The sequence below is a fragment of the Leucopleurus acutus genome (genome assembly GCF_964270905.1).
Source record: "Leucopleurus acutus genome assembly, chromosome: 2".
NCBI lineage: Eukaryota > Metazoa > Chordata > Mammalia > Artiodactyla > Delphinidae > Leucopleurus > Leucopleurus acutus.
In genome coordinates, this window is record NC_139143.1 from 139,229,696 (window position 1) to 139,249,525 (window position 19,830).

General features: G+C 36.2%; 2 protein-coding genes across 2 annotated transcripts in view; one reads left to right on the top strand and one right to left on the bottom strand.

The window, feature by feature from the left end:
* The window catches only part of EFCAB7 (EF-hand calcium binding domain 7), a gene marked incomplete at its 3' end in the record, with an annotated part of 58,100 nt that extends 56,192 nt beyond the window's left edge, over positions 1-1,908 (bottom strand). Inside the window, exon 1 of the mRNA XM_082832327.1 lies at positions 1,828-1,908. The remainder of the gene's footprint in view (positions 1-1,827) is intronic.
* Positions 1,909-2,260: 352 nt separating this feature from the next.
* The window catches only part of ITGB3BP (integrin subunit beta 3 binding protein), an 87,301-nt gene continuing 69,731 nt past the window's right edge, over positions 2,261-19,830 (top strand). Inside the window, exon 1 of the mRNA XM_082834734.1 lies at positions 2,261-2,339. Coding sequence (XP_082690860.1) covers positions 2,335-2,339 — 5 coding nt within the window. The 5' untranslated portion in view covers positions 2,261-2,334. The remainder of the gene's footprint in view (positions 2,340-19,830) is intronic.

Consider the following 19,830-nt stretch of genomic DNA (forward strand, 5'->3'; position numbering starts at 1 on the left):
CGAGGGGGAATCAAGACATCAAGGTTTTTATATGTGGAAAAAAGATGTACATTATAATATGCATACAGTTATATTATCATATGTTAAGCTAGAATAAGCCTTTGGCAGTTGCTTTCTAAATATATATATAAGAGAGCCAAAAGAACAAAGCCAAAACAAAGGTGTAACATAAATACAAAAGAAGAATCACAGGGCAAAGGAAAAGCATTCATCTATTTTCTCAAAATTAGAGGACAGTCAGTTGAGACTCTTCATAGGATTGTAATGAGGATTAAGTAAATTAACACATGTGAAGCATATAGAACAGTGCCTGGCACATAATAAGTGCTAAATAAACTGTAGATAGAGTGAATCGCCACCATAATGAGAACTTGACTATAATGTGATTGGCAGTTGGCATCCAACTCCACAGCAGCATCAACCAGGTCATTTCACTAACATCTCAGTAATTCAGCCCCACATTTTAAATGACTGAATTTAAAAAATCCAGTCATTTACAGCATTATCCTGAGGTTTTACCGTGTTCCATTACTACCAATAATAATGTTAATAATTTGGGGGGTTTATATAGCACCTCTGCTCATAAGAGCTTAAAAAACTGTCATACATCTTGATTTATACCTACTACAGTGGTCAGATATTTTTTGCCCATTTTACAGATAAGGAAATTGAGAGACAGAGATGTCATCCAGCTAATAGTAAGTAGCAAAAGGCAGCAAATTTCGATAACAGTTTCTTCGTTTTTTAATGTGAATGAAGGCTTCTTGTACAACAGTTACTATGAGGCCCTAAATTGTGCTGGAGGTCTAACAGCTTCCAACATTATTTTACCCAGCTCTGATTTCCAAAAATACATTCCAACCTAATAAATTGAATATTTCAAGTTTAACAATAAGACGACACAGGTAGGGTCCCCTTCAGGACTCATTGGATTCTTACTCAGGAGACCTAAATCACTTGCACCTTCTTGAATTATATAGGTCTTTTACACTTGGGAAAGAAAGATAATAATCGCTTATCATGGATGAAGTACCCTATTTATAATACACAGACCGCCTGCCTGACACTTTCATCTTACACCACATTTAGAAGGACCCCGAAGGGATGTGGTGTCACAGTCTAGTTACTGCAAATTGGTATCGCTATAACTAAGCATCACAGTTTTAAACACATACGCATGCACACATCTCCTCACAAATGTGAAAGAAAACTGTTCCAATAAGGAAGGGAGAATGAACGTTCGTTTTGCAGCCAGCAATTTAAAAATGTAAATATTTTTTTAAGAGTGTCCTCAAATGCTCTTTCCAAATAAGGTGACTCCCTCACGTGGAAATCCCATGGTTGAAATGTTCCAGAATGCTATTTTTTCCCTCTCTGTAACGAGAGACTAAACTGAAGCTTAAATATATAATTAAATATATAATTGCGCCCCTCAGGCTTGGAAACCTCCTGCATCTAAAACTCCAGCCCAAGACCAAGACAAGGGCCTAGAGAGTACATTGCAGCGAACCGCTCCATAAATAAGCAGTCGCACAATAGCAAGAAAAATAAACTGTTTACAAGCACCTAAGGCTTCTAAAGGGCCAAGGGAAAACAGCCATCCAGTCACCGTCCCTACATAGTAAAATACCTTCACAGCTGATCTCCGGCAACATCTATTTTTTTGTATTCCTCTAGGAATAAAACTGCATTTATATTTACATTTTTAAGTACACACATGAAGCAAGTGTACGTATGACAGAGAGATAAAAGATGCAGGTGGCGAAAGGGAAGCCGAACAGTGACGAACGGAGCGGGCGAAGAGACAGACAGCGAGCTGCTTGCTACCTAACTGCAGGTCACAAACGAGGAAGCGCAGCCAATTCTCCTCACGGATTCCGCAACCCTCTCACAGCGGCCGGAAGGTCCTTGGCCTTCTTTTAATTACCATGGCAACTGCACCTCTCCGCTACCGGAAACAAGATACGGAGTACCTACCCAAATGGTCCGGCTAGAAACCTAGGGATAGTTACTCCAGAGCTAACGGAGATGGCTCTGCCTCTCATCTATCGGGGGCCTTCTGGTCAGAGTCGTGAGAGAGTGTCCTGCGTTGCCCTGGCAGGGACTGAGAGCTGTCCTAGGCGTAGACTCTCCTCCCCCCTTCCCGGCATACACTGGGATCCCTTGTAGCTGGGGGAGTGTTTCCGGCGGGCCGCGTGGAGTGTGGCACAGCGTCGAGTGACCGTTCGCCCGCGCTTTTCAGGCTTCAGTGTTTCTTTCCGAAGCTTCTCTGTTTTCGTAAGAGGTTGCTCAGTGGTTTTATCCAGCGACAGGGGTGCGTCCCTGAATGTCGAAATGCCGTAAGTATCTCCTCCCCGGGTGTTGCTGTGTTTGGGCCCCTCTGTGAGCAAGAAGAATAGATATTATGTAGCCCAGTAACCTTTTCTCTTTTCCTACTTTTTGTACTTTTTCTTTATCTTTTCCTCCGACAGTTCCTAGTGCTTGGTTCCCTCAACCTACGTCTGCTTCCCTTCCAGCCTTACTTATCCGGTAGTATTTCTCCACTTTAATTCTGATTCCACAAGGCTTCTGACAGATTTTATAGGCTGTGAGTTATATTTAGTGATGTATTGCTTGAAATAATTTCAAATATGGTTAACATACCGAGAATAGGACAGGGTAGACTGCATCACGCCGTATAATTTGATAAAGCCATTTAATGCCTAGATTAGTGTCGTGAGCTCATATAAACTTGTGGCAGAACTCATGGACCGGTCCCAAGAGACCTGAACTCCAGCTCTCAAATGAGGAAGCATAGCCGATTCTGTAAAGAGCTATCCAACGTTGAGCGAATCGCTTAATTACCTCCGGGCTTCAGTTTTCTTGCTTATCACTGCCCAATAGAGACTTTTTTTTTTTTTTAAGCTCTGTAAAGAACTTTTTCTTTGGGGTGGGGGTGGGGATAATATATAACACATGAAATTCTCTGGCTGCCTCTTGTCCCCAGGCTGATTTAGGTACCCTCTCTTGCGTGCTTCTAGAGTAACTTATTTCTCCGTTACATTCAGGTTTGAGCAAATGCAAAGTAACACAGGGTGGGAGGAGGGACATCTGTATCAAATAGGAACTGACATGAAAGTGGAAAGATTTGCAGAAATAATAACCTACATTTGTTGAATGTTTAATTATGATTTGGGTACTGTGTTTAGCAATTTCCCTACATTTTCTCATTGAATCCTAAAAAGGACCTTGGGAGGTAGGCGCTGCTGTTATCTCTACTTTCCAGATTAGGGAACTCAGCACCTAATAAGGTGTCCTACACATAGGTATCAATAAATATATGTTTCACTTATACCCTTAAAAGGTATGGATTATTAAAGAGGTTTTCCTTTCCCCAAAATGAAGCTAAAAGACTTGCCTCACTACTCTTGCACTAGAAAAATAACCCAGTTAGCACTTATACAAAGCTGTGAGGAAAGTGTAACAAAGTCCCTGCCAAATAGGAATACAATGGAAACTCATGTGTGTTTGCTTAACAAGTAGTGATACTTTCTGAACTATGCTCCTGTTCTGCTGTAGATAGTAGGGAACCCAAAAAAAACTGTTAAATGGGGACCTTTTGGACAACTGTTTTCTTAACATATTAACAGACACATGTTATATTAGGAGTGTCTGCAGTAATTTTGGCAATAAATACATAACTTTAAAGTTGAGGTTGACATCTTAAATATATAGCAACTTCACTGAGTTTATTTTGGCAAAGTGATGTAAGACCAAATTAATGGTTAAATAATGCAAAAGTATTTTAGTAGAGGATCTCCACAATTGTTAGTAAACTTTTATTTTTCAATGTGGTTAAACTGCAGGGTCACAAATGGTGGTGCAAAAAGTCATCTTGGCAAGTTACATGTGAAAGTCGTATGGTTTTTAAGTGATGTTGAGATGTTGACTTTTTGGTACTTGGTATTTTGGGTATTGGATTGTGTGATATATCTCTTTTCTAATTTCTTTAAACGTTGACAGGAAAAAAATATAATGAGTAACTGTGAAAATATACATGGCCTAAATTAATCTAAAATGAATAATAAACAACAAATGTCCAATACCAATAGAGTGGATGGATGAATCTTAAAAATATACTGGGTGAAAGAACCAATTTGTAGAAAACTACATATAGCATATTATCTTTATAAAGCTTAAGAACAAGCAAAAAAAACTTTAATTTGGGATTCTGTATGTATATGATAAGATTATTAAGGGCAGAAAAACAGGGAAATGATAAATACAAAATTTTGTTTAATGGTTGCCTTCTCGGGAAAGCAGACGTAATAGAGAAGGAGCATACAGGTGTACCCATCCATATTGGTAATGATCTAGTTCTTAAATTGTGTGGTGAGTTTATGGGTGTTTATTTTCTTATTATGCTTCATAACTTGATCATTATACATGTATTCTTTAGTATGCATCAAATACTACCTAAAATGTTTTTAAAGGATTTAGAGATTACTTATCTTGAATTAAATTCTCAATAAGTATAGTTTTCTCTGCCTTCTCTTTGGTTCTATAAGGCAGATGCTATCTTGGAACTGGGAAAACAAATGAATTGGATAAATGCTCTTCCTGGTTTCATTAGGCTAATCATCATCCCTTTCAAATTTGCTCCTCCTCTGTGTACATTATAAAATTAGTGGCATCATCATTTCTCTATCTAGGTTGAAACCTTAATTAAAAATTTATTTATTTCTTTTTTGCATTTGAAGACTTTGAAATGAGACAAACCAGGGTTTGAATCTTGGTTCTGCTACTTTACCAGCTGTGTGACCCTTAGATTGTTACTCAGTGAGTTCGTGGATTAGTATAGTTACTCATTAAATAGTAATTGAATTATAAATTTGCTGCTTGTAAGAGATTTCATCTTTATAGACAAATTTCACACCATGTTTATATTTGCATAATACTAAAGTGAAACATACTTTTGTAATAGCTGTTTCTGTAAATAATCAAATCCCCTTCTAGTGCTTTTTCCCCCCTTATATTTTTTCCTTTATAAAGATTCCTAGTATCACTTGCTTAATCTTTCTAATTAGTGTGAATTATCATGCTAATTCAGCCAAGGACATTCCATCTATTCCTGTAAGAGTTAATTTTATTCTGTTCCAAGCTATAGACTGAGTTAAGGTTATAAAGTTGGAATAGCTTTAGTGTTGGAGGAAACGGTTAACAGTATTCCTGTGGGGTCCATTCTGATGATGTATTCATAAAAATCTGGGAGTTTTCTGAGAGAACTTTAAAATACGTTTTATTTTCCTTGATAAAGGAAAATGAGGGCTTCCCCGGTGGTGCAGTGGTTGAGAGTCCGCCTGCCGATGCAGGGGACACGGGTTCGTGCCCCAGTCTGGGAAGATCCCACATGCCGCGGAGCGGCTGGGCCCGTGAGCCATGGCCGCTGAGCCTGCGCGTCCGGAGCCTGCGCGTCCGGAGCCTGTGCTCCGCAACGGGAGAGGCCACAGCAGTGAGGCCCGTGTACCGCAAAAAAAAAAAAAAAGGAAAATGAATATAAGAATATTCTGGGTCTGATAAGCTATTTTATTGCACCTATTTGGGTTTATAGTCATGCTGATGATAGCACCAAGTACAATGATTTTTATTGTTGTGGGGGGTGAAGTGATGTGTCAGGTTAAGTAAAAGTTAACCATTTAATAAACACCCTTTGAATCATAGTAGATATTCAAAGTTCTATTAATTCATTTACTTTAAAATTATAAGTACATTTTAAAAGAAGATTGAAGTTGTTAGTACTTGCTATAAGTATGAAAAACATGAATTTTAAATACAATTCTTTCCTGCTTGTAAAAGTCAGCCGAAAAAGTAAGGACAGAAATGAGGAAGCTATAATACAGCCTTGTAATAGTGACATGAAGGACTCCCCGCATATGGCAGACAAGAATCTCTCAGACTCTATCAGTTAAAAGCAACTTGAGCCTGCATAAATCATATTTTTTATTGCATCCTTGGACTTGGAGGAAGTTAAATCTCAAGAGGTGAAACAAAAATAGCCAAAACCAGATCCGTAATCAGTAAGCAGAGATGAAAGGCAGATTACCCTGAATATAAATACTGATATCCATGTTGTGCTTGATAGACTAAGCCTTGGGCTATAGGCAAGGTAAGGAAGTTAAACTTGAGACTACATTTAAGCTGGGAAGGGAGTTGAAATGATCTCTAGTTGGTATGGATCCCTTGGCTAGTAGTGAAATTAAATGTACATCTTTGGAGGAAGCATCCTCTGTTTAGGCCCCTACTTTTTCACAGGTTAAGATCAATCGAATATCTAGATAAACAAGCATAAAAGGAAACAAACTACCATGAGTGAAAGTTAAAACACATAGTAATCAATGGATTTAGATCCCAAAGACTTTACAAAATGGAATTATCTGAGATACAATATGAAATAATTGAACAGAATACTTAAATAAAAAGTTGAATCACAAAAATTAGCAAGTAATGAGACTACCCAAAATGACCAGGCAAATTTTAAACTAGGATGATTAAAATGTTTAGAAACAAAAAATATATAATTGTTGAAATAAAAGCTCAGTAGATGGACTTACATGTTACAGTAGATTGTGTTGAACTGAACCTTCCATAGATAACAATTTTAAACTCTGGGCAAAATATTAAAAGTAACTTCTTGAAGGCACTGGAAAGCAACCATACTAGGCAGAAATTGGAGGGGAGTTGACCCTTGAAAGAAGGGAACTACAATGTGCAAAGTTTGCATTTAATATTGTTTTATCCAAGGGCAGTCCGTATGATGTAGTACAGCCAGAACTCAACGAGAAAGCTCCAGTTTTACTTGTTTGAAGAGCTGGGTTAAGAGCTTGGGATTACCAGAATTGCTGGCAAGTAAAGGGAAAATCCTAAAAAGAGGGTAGCCCCAAAATCTGGTTATAAACTGCTAGAATCCTTGATGGATCCCTTAACTGCACATGGATTAGGGATTCTCCATGAAGCCTGGCAAGAAGCAACAGCTGGGATGCTGAAAGAATTGAACAGTGATTTCAGCTGCTGTCCATCACTGGGGAGACAGATTTTAGAGTCTGAGTTTATTCAAGTTAAATGCCTGCTAGAACAAAACAACACTGTTAAGAGTAAGAAAGCAGAATTCAGAGTCTCAATGTCATATCATCTACAGTGTACAAGATGCAATAAAATAATACCAGACAAGCAAAGAAACAAAATATGACTCATTGAGAGAGAGTCAATTGAAATTGACCCCAAGATGACCTAGATTTTAGAATTAGCAGACAAAGACTTTAAAGCACCCACTATAAATATGTTCAAGAACTTAAAGGGGAAAAAAATTGTCATAATGAAAGGACACATGGGGAATCTCAGAAGAGAAAAAGACGCAATGGAAATTCTGTATTTGAAAAGTACAATACGTAGAATGAAAATATTTACTGTGTGGGCTTTATAGTGCAAGAAAAGAACTTGAAGATAGAATAATAGAAATGATCTAATTGAAAAAATAAAATACAGAGCCTTAGTGACTTTTGGGACAATATCAAGTGGTCTAATACATGTAAGTGAGTCCTAGAAATAGAAGAGAACGGGAATGAAAAAATAGATGTATTTTAAGAAATAATGGCTCCTAAATTTCTCACTTTTGCTGAAAAACATAAAGTACAGATCCAAGAAGCTCAGCAAACTCCAGTCGAGATAAAAAATATGTGTTTGTCTATGCACATGTACATATACATGCCATAGTCAAACTGATAAAAATTAAAAATGAAGTGAAAATCTTCAAAGCAGCCAGAGAAAATTGATGCTTTACCTGTAGGGGAAACTATTCAAATGAAGGCTGACTTCTCATCAGAAACCATGGAGGTCAGAAGACAGTAGAATGACATTTTAAGGTGCTAAAAGGAAAAAAACCTCAACCCAGAATTCTATATGTAGACACCTATCCTTCAAAATGAAGGTAAAATAAAGATATTATCAGATAAAAACAATATTTGTCACCAGCAGACCTGCATAGAAGAAACGCTAAAAAAAAAATTCTTTGAGCTGAAGGGAAATGATATCAAGTACAAATTTACATCTATTTGAAGAATACTGGGAATGGTAGATATGTGATAAGATATAAAAGACTATAGTTGTCCATCAGTATCTGTGGAGGATTGGTTCCAGGAGGCCCCACTTATACTAAAATCACACAGATTTTATGCTCAAGTCCCTTATATAAAATGGTATAGTACAATGAAAACAGTTGGTCCTCCGTATCCGAGGGTTTTCTCTCCACAGAGTCAACCAACCATGGATGGAAATCTTGATCCACAGATGTGAAACCCATGAATATGGAGGGTTGACTGTATATTTATCGAAAAAAAAATCTGTGTGTAAGTAGACCAGCACAGTTCAAACGCATGTTGTTCAAGGATCAACTGTGTATATTTTTGCTTGTAACTTCTTGAATAGATGTGAGTGTTTAAAGCAAAACTTATAACACTTATTGTGGGTTTTATAACATGTATAACAGTATAGCACAAAGGACAGAGGAAATGGACAGTAACATTGTAAGATTCTTATATTTATGTAAAGTAGTATTGTATTAACTCTAAATGAACTGTGATGGGTTAAAAAGGCATATTGTAATGCCCCAGAGTAACTAATAAAAAATACAAAGAAAAATAATACATAATCCCCCAAATACATAAAAAACAACAGAAGAATTGAAGTGCTATACTAAAAAATGTTTAATCAAAAGAAAGCAGGAAAGGAAGATCAGAGGACTAAAAAACAAATGAGACAGATAGAAAACAAGTAGCAAAATGTAGACCCAACTGTATAATGATTACATTAAGTTTAAGTGCAATAAAGACACCAACGAAAAGGTACAGAATATCAGACTGGATTTAAATATATATAGATTGACATATATATATGTTTATATGTATATATGTATATATCCCGACTCATTTAATCCTCATAACACTGATACCACCCTAACTGGATACCAAAATACAATAAAAGAATTATAAGAACATTGCTGACCAATGTATTTCATGAACATAGAATCAAAAATCCTCGGCAGAAGATTAGCAAATCTAGTTCAGCAGTTGTAAAAGAGACAATACATCATGTCCAAGTAGGATTTATCCCAAGAATGCAGTTTTTTCAATATTTGAAAATCAATTATTGTTTTTAAAAGAATAAAAGATGGTCCTAATCGAAGATGCAGCTGCTTCTACATAACTGCTCTGGTCAAAAAGGATTCCAAAGTGACAGTTTTCCTTGATGATCACTGTTCTGTTTGCTGTAACTGATCTACAGCATTTCAGGAAAAGACAGTTCCCATTGTACCTGTCATTTCTCAGCTGTGCCAGCTGAAGATTGAGCTTTCTGGTGAGTGAGGACTCTGGGATCATGACAGTGATGGAACACAACAGCCTCAGGACCTGGTTGCCCCAAAGTTTTCCTGGCAGTGTCTGAACTGAAGAATCTTGAAGATACCAGCTTGTTGCTGGAGCCGTGCTTTAGAATAAGATTTGTCTTAAACTGTGATTGTGGCTCTACAGAGTTGGGAAAGAATCGCTATGGGAAGAGGCAAGCTAGGAGAGTACAGGCTCTGTTAGATGGAAACATTGACCTTTGTTGGGATTTTTTTGCTAATATTGGTACTTGACATATAAATGACCAATAAAAGACTCCTGGTTGGGTGGATTGATAGATAGGTGGATAGATAGGTACATACTAAAGAAGATCATATTAATAGTTCTACGAAGGACACACCCATTTATGATAAAATAAAAACTTAGCAAACTAGGATAGAAGGGAACTCCTTCCTATGAAAAACCTACAAATATCATACTCAGTATTGAACACTTTTTCTAAGATTAGGAACAAGGCAAGAATGCGCCCACTCACAACTTCTATTCAACAAAGCACTAAAAAAAAAAAGGAAATGCATAAATGTTGGAAAGGAGAAAGTAAAATTGATGATCTGCTGATGATATGATCATGAACATAGAAAATCCTAAGGAAGCTGCAAAACAGTTATTAGAACTATTTAGCAAAGATGCAGAGCACAAAGTCAGTGTACAAAAATCAATTCTATTTCTACATGTTAGCAATGAACACCTGGAAAATGAAGCTTAAGTTTTTCCATTTATAATTATGTAAAAAAAATATAATAAGTTTAACAGAAGACATGGAAGATTTCTACTGTGAAAATTACAAAATGTTGCTTAGAGAACATAAAGATTTAAATAAATAGGGGCATGTATGGATTGGAAGACTATATTAAAATGTTGGTTCTCTCCAATTGATATTTATTTTTTTAATAAATTTATTTATTTATTTATTTTTGGCTGCATTGGGTCTTTGTTGCTGCTTGTGGGCTTTCTCTACTTGCCGCGAGTGGGGGCTACTCTTCATTGCGGTGCGCAGGCTTCTCATTGCAATGGCTTCTCTTGTTGCAGAGCATGGGCTCTAGGCACACGGGTTTCAGTAGTTGTGGAACGTGGGCTCAGTAGTTGTGGCTTGCAAGCTCTAGAGCGCAGGCTCAGTAGTTGTAGTGCACGGGCTTAGTTGCTCTGCAGCATGTGGGATCTTCCTGGACCAGGGCTTGAACCTGTGTCCCCTGCAATGGCAGGCAGATTCTAAACCACTGCGCCAGGGAAGCCCTCCAATTGATCTTTAGATTCAATGCAATTCCTCTCAATCCTGGCAAACATTTTAAAGGAATAGAAAAACTGATTTCAAAAATTTTATAGAAAGGCTGAGGACTTACAGTAGTCCAAACAATCTTAAAAAAGAAGAATGAAGTTGGAGTACATAGACTAACTAGACTTAGTGTATGTACAAAGTATGTACACTACCTAGACTTAACTATACTATATAAAGTGGCAATGAAATCAATGTGGTTTGGGCCTAATGGCAAATAGATAAAATGGAAAAGAATAAAAAGCCCAGAAGTAGAACCAAACCAAGTACCAAAGTAATTCAGTTGGGGAAAGAGAAATCTTTCCAACTAGTTCTGGAACACCATGTGGAAAAACAAACCAAACAATCTTGACTTCCACCTTATACCATATACAAAACTTAATTTGAGATGTAGCATAGTCTTAAATGTAACCAGTAAAATTTCTGGAAGGAAATACATGAGAATATTGTTACAACATGGGTTAGATAAAATTTCAGGCAAGGTACATAAAGCAACCATAAAGGAATAAAATTGATAAATCAGACTACATCTAATTTATATATTCTAAATATAAGTTTAGAATATATAAAGAACACTTGGGACTTCCCTGGTGGTCCAGTGATTAAGACTCTGTGCTTCCACTGCATGGGGCACAGGTTCGATCCCTGTTCAGGGAACTAAGATCCCACATGCCGCGTGGAATATCCAAAAAAAAAAAAAAAAGAATATATGAAGAACTCTTACAACTCAACAGTAAAAAGATTAAAACCTTATTAAAATAGTGGTCCAAAGACTTGATCCAATACTTAATAAAAGAAGTTACGTGAATGGCAAATAAGCATTTTGTTAGACATCAGGGAAATACAAGTTAAAATTAAATTGAAATACTATATAACACCCAGTAAAATAGCTGTACAGTTGACCCTTGAACAACATGGATTTAAACTGTGAGTGTTCACTTACATGCCCACTCTTTTCAATAAATGTGTACTACAGTACTGCATAATCTGTGGTTGGTTGAATCTGTGGATGTGGAACCAAAGATATAGAAGACCGAGTATAAAGTTGTACATGGATTTTTTTTTTTTGATGTGGACCATTTTTAAAGTCTTTATTGAATTTGTTACAATATTGCTTCTGTTTTATGTTTTGGCCTTTTGGCCACGAGGCATGTGGGATCCTAGCTTCCCAACCGGGGATCGAACCTGCCCCACTGCCCTCCGCCCACCCCCACCCCAGCCCCACACCGGAAGGCAAAGTCCTAACCACTCGACCGCCAGGGAAGTCCCTATATGTGGATTTTTGACTGCAGGGGGTTCAGCACCCCTAACCCTCCACATTGTTCAAGAGTCAACTGTGTATTCATTATACATTTTGAGAATACTAGGTGAATAATGAATCTTAGTAAATAGATTTGCTTTGCACAGAAGTATGGGTTAGCACTTCTTCAACTAGTTTCTGTGTGCTCTAGGCTTGAGAGAATAAGTTTATTGCAGATAACGTGAGCTAGGCTTTCACTGTAGGCTGAGAAATTTAAAATATGTTGCCTTTGCATTGGAGGTATCAATATGAAATCATGGATTTTTAAATATATGTATAAAACTCCAGGTAGATAGAAAAGTATGTGTGTGTGTTTTCTGTTCTAGCTCTGTCCCTTGCCTTTAAGCAATGACATAAGTATCAATGAACACACCTAGTGCTGAGATTTTGATTTATAAATGCCATTGTCCACTAAAAAGAACCAAGTTTCTTTAAAGCAAAAGCTAATTCCAGTGCTGGAGCAGAGAACATTTTGTGTGAGTGAGTGTGCATGTGCAAATAAGGAAATATAATGAAGTGCTCAAAGAATTACAGGTACATAAGGTACATTGGAGGCAGTGTGAAAGGGGAATGATCCAATTGCCAAATCTGGGACAATTAAGATCAATTTAAATGGTAGGAATTGATTATAATCCATTGGATTAAATAAAATTCCATGATTCTATAGTGATATAAATAAATGAATAAAGAGGAGAGAAAGGAAAGCTTTTCCTTGGAGTGGAATGCTAATTAATAAATATAAGTGATAGGATTAGAAAATCATCAATGGTTCTTTAAAAGTATTAGGACAAAGTTTGATAGGAAACAAGATATTTACATATAAGATTTCTTATATATTACATTGGAGAAAACTGGCAGATAACATCTTAATCAATGATCAAAATACATATCACTGATATTGTGAGAAACCAACATCATGTGCCTCAAGTTATCATGCTCTCAAAAGGATACAGCATCATTTTTGTAATACTTATGGCAAAAAACCCACATAGCCTCATCATGAGAAAATGTCAGATAAACCCAAATTGACAGATATTCTACAAAGATAACTAGCCTGTGCTCTTGAAAAATGTCAAGGTCAAACAAAAGAAAGGTTGAGGAGGAGCTGTTCTAGGTAAGGGAGACTAAAGAGTTGGGACAATAAAATGCAATGAGTGATCCAGGATTGGATCCTAGACTTGGCGGCAGGGGTGGGGGGATTGGCTATAAGGGGCATTTTTGGAGCAAGTTGTAAAATTTGAATATGGTCTCTTGATAGTAGTATTGTATCAATGATAAATTTCCTGATTTCGATCAATATGCAGAAATCAGTTGCATTTCTTTAGTAACCAACTACCAGAAAAACAAATTAAGAAAACAATTCTGTTTACAATTGCATCAAAAAAGAATAACATTCCTAGGAATAAATTTAACCAAGGAGGCAAAAGATCTGTACACTGAAGACTATAAGACATTGATAAAAGAAAATGAAGAAGACAGAAATAAACACAAAGATATTCCATTTTTATGGATTGGAAGGATTAACATTGTTAAAATGTCCATACTACCCAAAGCAGTCTACAGATTCAATGCAATCCTTATCAAAATTCCAACAGTATTTTTCACAGAAATAGAACAAACAATCCTAAAATTTGTATGAAACCACAAAAGACCCTGAATAGCCAAAGCAGTCTTGAGAAAGAGCAAAGCAAAGTTTGAAAGCATCGTGCTGATTTCAAACTATATTACAAAGTATAAAAAATCAAAACAGTATGGTATTCACATAAAAACAGGCACATAGATCAATGGAACAGAATAGTGACTCCAAAAATAAACCCACACATATTTGTCAATTAATTTACAACAAAGGAGCCAAGAATATACAATACAATATGAAGGACAGTCTCTTCAATAAATGGTGTTGGGAAAACTGACAGGCCGATGTAAAAGAATGAAACTGGACCCCTATCTTACACCATACACAAAAAATCAACTCAAAATGCATTAAAGACTTGAAGGTAATACCTAAGATCATAAACCTCTTGAAGAAAACATAAGCCATAAGCTCCTTAACACTGGTCTTGGCAATGATTTTTTGGATCTGACACCAAAAGCAAAGGCCATAGCAGCAAAAATAAGTGGGACTACATCAAAGCAAAAAGCTTCTGCACAGCAAAGGAAATCAACAAAATGAAAAGGCAGTCTACAGAATGGGAGAAAGTAATTGCAAATCGTGTATCTGATAAGGGATTAATACACAAAGAACTCATACAACTCAATAGCAAAAAAACCCCCCAAACAATCCAATTTAAAAACTGGGCAGAGCTGCTTGTAAATTTTGTAGATTAATCCTTTGTCAATTTAATCTGCAAAATTTACAAGCAGCTCATGCAGCTCAATATCAAAAAAACAAACAACCCAATCCAAAAATGGGCAGAAGACCTAAATAGACAGTTCTCCAAAGAGGATATACAGATTGCCAACAAACACATGAAAGAATGCTCAACATCATTAATCATTAGAGAAATGCAAATCAAAACTACGATGAGATATCATCTCACACTGGTCAGAATGGCCATCATCAAAAAATCTACAAACAATAAATGCTGGCGAGGGTGTGGAAAGGGAACCCTCTTGCACTGTTGGTGGGAGTGTAAATTGATACAGCCACTGTGGAGAACAGTATGGAGGTTTCTTAAAAAACTAAAAATAGAACTACCATACTACCCAGCAATCCCACTACTGGGCATATACCCTGAGAAAACCATAATTCAAAAACAGTCATGTACCACAATGTTCATTGCAGCTCTATTTACAATAATCAGGACATGGAAGCAACCTAAGTGTCCATAGACAGATGAATGGATAAAGAAGATGTGGCACATATATATAGTGGAATATTACTCAGCCATAAAAAGAAATGAAATTGAGTTATTTGTAGTGAGGTGGATGGAGCTAGAGTCTGTCATACAGAGTGAAGTAAGTCAGAAAGAGAAAAACAAATACCGTATGGTAACGCATATATATGGAATCTAAAAAAAAAAAAATAGTCATGAAGAACCTAGGGGCAAGACGGGAAAAAAGACGCAGAGAGTGGCATGGACATATATACACTACCAAATGTAAAATAGCTGGTGGAAAGCAGCCGCATAGCACAGGGAGATCAGCTCGGTGCCTTGTGACCACCTAGAGGGGTAGGATAGGGAGGGTGGGAGGGAGGGAGATGCAAGAGGGAAGAGATATGAGGATATATGTATATGTATAGCTGATTCAGTTTGTTATAAAGCAGAGACTAACACACCATTGTAAAGCAATTATACTCCAATAAAAGTGTTAAAAAAACCCAAAAAACTGGGCAGAGGACCTGAATAGACATTTTTTCCAGAGAAGACATACAGATGGCTAACAGGTACGTGAAAAGGTGCTCAACGTCACTAATCAGCAAGGAAATGCAAATCAAAACCACAATGAGATGTCACCTCACACCTGTTAGAATGGCTCTTATCAAAAAGACAAGAGATAGCAAGTTCTGGTAAGGATATGGAAAAAGGGGAACCCTGTGCAGTGCTGGTGGGAATGTAAACGGGTGCAGCCACTATGGAAAACAATAAGGAGGTTCCTCAAAATACAGAACTTCTATATGATCCAGAAACTCCACTTCTGGGTATTTATCTGAAGGAAATCAAAACATTAACAAAAGATACATGCACTCCCATGTTCATTACAGTATTATTTACAATAGCCAAATATCCACCAATGGATGAATGGATAAAGAAATATATATATATATATATGTATACATACATATGGAATATTCAGCTATAACAAAGAAGAAAATCCTTCCATTTGCAATATGGATGGACCTTGAGGGTATGATGCTAAATGAAATAAGTCAGAAAGAAAAAGGTGAATACCATGTGATCTCACTTATATTTGGAATCTTTAAAAAGAACAAACTCATAGAAAAGGAGATCAGACTTGTGTTTACCAGTGATGGGGGATAGGGAAGGAGGAATTGGAGGAAGGTGGTCAAAAGGTACAAACTTCTAGTTATGTAATAAATTAAGTCCTGGGGATGTAATGTACAGCAGGGTTACTATAGTTAATAATACTATATTGTATGTTTGAAAGTTGCTAAGAGATTAGATCTCAAAAGTTCTTATCACAAGAGAAAAAATCGTAACTATGTGTGGTGATTGATGGATTTTAACTAGACTTACTATGATGATCATTTCACAATATATACATATATTGAATCATGTAGTACATCTGAAATTAATATTATATTTCAAAAACTTTTCCTGATTTTGATGATTGTATTGTGATTATGTAAGAGAATATCCTTGTTCTTAGAAAAACACACAAATATTTGTGGATAAAGGTATACAGTGTCTCCAACTTATTTTCAATGGATCATAAAAAAGATTTTGCATTGTATATGTATGTGTGTGTGTATGTTTCTATAGAGAATGATAAAGCAACTGGGACAAAATGTAAACAGGTATTAAGTCTGGGTAAAGGTTATCAAAAACTGTTATTCCTAGAATATTTTTTAACTTTAAAAATATATAAAAATTAAAAGTTCCCCCAAAATACCCATCAAATTGTTTTGAAAAATGCTAATGGATGGATTAAACAGTAAATTAGACACAATTAAAGAAAGAATTACACAACTAAAGATAGACCTGAAGAAATTGCCTGACAGCATAGAGATCAATGATAAGAAATAGATGTTTAGAGATATGGAAAATGGAATAGAAAATCTAAAATTTCTTCTAGAGGGAGTCTCAGAAAGGTAGAATCAAGGAGAGCCAATATTTGGAGAAATTATGGCTTAGATTTTTCCAGAACCGATAAAACACAAATCCATATAAGAGACTGCCTTAGAGATAAGACAGTGTTAATATGACATCCTTTGGGAACCTGCATTTAAAGCACCTTAAATAGAATTGAAGGATTATAAAAAATGTAAGGAATTAAATATGTTCTTGAATTTAAGACTGACGTTTTAAGTAAAAAAAAATTAAATTAATTATTAATTTATATAATATAACACCTTTGTGCCAATCACTGTGTCGGGCTTTGGGGATTCAAATATGAACTGATGTTACACTCTCTAGTTTGCATTTTAGTGGGAGAGATAGTTCAACAAGTATTTTTAGAACTAATAATTTACCAGTTAACAGACAAGATGCTAATGATATAAATACATTAGTCTAGGGAGGAAATATACTATTGCAACTTGATAAGTTTAATGAGAAGAACATGCACAGGTATTATAGGTATGGAATGGAAAGACCCTTAGTGCAATCTGGACAGTGTCAGGGAAAAATTAAATATGACTCTGCTGGAATCTCAGAGAAAAGGTAGACATCAATGTTAGTTTATTATTGTTAATTTTTATGTTGTAAAATATTATACATACAAAAAGGTATATAAAATATCACCAGTCTACCACATTTAATTCTGATAAACCTGTTTAGCCCCTTTTAGTAGAATCTTTTAAAAGACTTATTCATGTCCTTTATATATGTATGTGTGATGATACACATATGTATATGTTTCTCACAGAAGGTAATAGTAATGAATGTTTTATTAATGTTCATTTTTGAGAGTACCCATTTAAGAATGAAATGATCTTACGGCATTTCTCATTTTATTCAACGCAAAGAACATCTCACCTCCATCCATATATCTTCTGGGTTCAGTATTCCCAAATATATCCCTTTAGGTCTGTAAAAATTCTTTAGCTAATTCTTTATTAATCTTTTGATAAAGCAACTTTTGACACCATAAACGTGTTGCCCAATAACTGGTTAAGGTTTTGGCTAGTTTTATCATGAAGAATAACAAGATTAATCATTTATTTAGTTGCTTTCACGTGGTGACCATATTTCTCCATGCAGTGGAGTGATAATCCCACTTACCTATGCTGTGTTAGTGAATTATTATGTGACCTCTGTCAATGTTGAACACAAAAAAGCATAGGCTTGAATGAAAGGGAGAATGCAAAAGGATATAGGAGATTCTTCTCCCTTCTTTGCTCATTCCCATACATGGAATGGAAAATGTATCGTTTTAGATTTCTCAATTTGTACCTAAAGAGTCACATGGGATGTGAATTTGGCCATTGCCTTTCATCAAGGGATTTCTAAGCATCTCATAAGCATATTCCATAATTCTCTAAAAACTGTTTGTGTAGTTGTAGCTGGCAATATTATTATATCCATTATAGAGAGAAGTAAATGGAAGCACTGATATACTAAGTGATATTTTTATCTTCCATTCAGAAATTTACCACTGGTTTACAGGCCAGTATTGTTTATCACCTTTATGAAGCTTAGTGAGATTATGTGATTTGCCCAACCTTAGGGGAAAATTTTGGCATAACATCAAGGCTCCTGAGTCTTATATGCCTTACTAATTTTATCTCCTCCCCACACACATACACTCTTACCCTCAGCTCTATTGAAAATCATATTTAATCCAATGTTTTAAAAGTCCTGTAAGGGATGAGGTATTACTATTAGTCATGATTGTGGTTACTTATGTGGGAGAAAGGAGGGGTGAACAAGATGGGACAAATGGAAGGTTTTGGGGGAGAGCTGGCAAACTTCTATTTCTTGATCCTGGGTGATGGTTACAAGGGTGGTTGCCTTATAATAATCCATTAAGTAATATATTTTTTAATGTAAAAAAAAAAAGTCCTCTAAGGGAACCTCAAATCATGTTGCTTCATGAGTCTTGGAGGTGTCATTCCTGGTTCTTAATTAGGAATCAAATGATAGTTTATTTTTTCTAAAATAGTTTTTTTAATATTGTAACTGCTGTTATTAATGTTACATACTAAAACTCATGCACTTGTTCTGTTCTGATGAGTTAGAGAATCCTATTCAGGATAGAGAATCCTATTCAGAATCCTATTCAGGATACTACTATGTGGTAAGCTAAATAAAATAGTGGAAGATGGTCTTAGAGAGTAATATGGCTAATTCTACATGGTTACTTTCTTTTCTTTTCCTGTTGATATAAAACTACATATCTTTATCTTTCTTAAATTCTCACTAGCAATAATGCTGGTAGCAACCAGAATTTTGATCCCAGTGAACCTAAACCTAGTACACCTAAGTGTACTAGGGGTACTGTAGTATTCAAATTGTGGGCACTGGTGTAAATTTGGGTTAAGTTGAAAGTGAGAAGTAACCTGTAGAGCAGCGGTCCCCAACCTTTTTGGCACCAGGAACCGGTTTCGTGGAAGACAGTTTTTCCACGGACCAGGGTGAGGGTGTGTGTGGGGGGATATGATGGTTCAGGCAGTAATGCAAGCGATGGGGAGCGGCAGATGAAGCTTCACTCACTTGCTCGCCACTGCCCACTTGTGCAGCCCAATTCCTAACAGGCCTCAGACTGGTACCGGTCCATGGCCTGGGGGTTGGAGACCCCTGCCATAGAGATTATAAGGTTACCCATAAGAGGGAGGTAATTAGGATATAATAGGTAGGTGCCCATTTAAAATTTATTTATTTATTTTTAATTGTGAAATATACATAGCATAAAATTTACCATTTTAACCATTTTAAAGTATACAGTTCTGTGGCACTTAAGTTCAGGTAACCCTTGAGTAAATTGGGGATTTACTCTAGTTATAGTCCACCTATAACTTTACAGTCAGCATTCTGTATCCCTGGTACCGCATCCACGGATTCAACCAACTGCAGGTTGTGTAGTACTGTAGTATGTATTTCTTGAAAAAAAAAAACTCGAGAATAGGTGGACCCTTGCAGTTCAAATTCGTGTTGTTCAAGGGTCAACTGTACATTCACATCATTGTACAACAATTACCA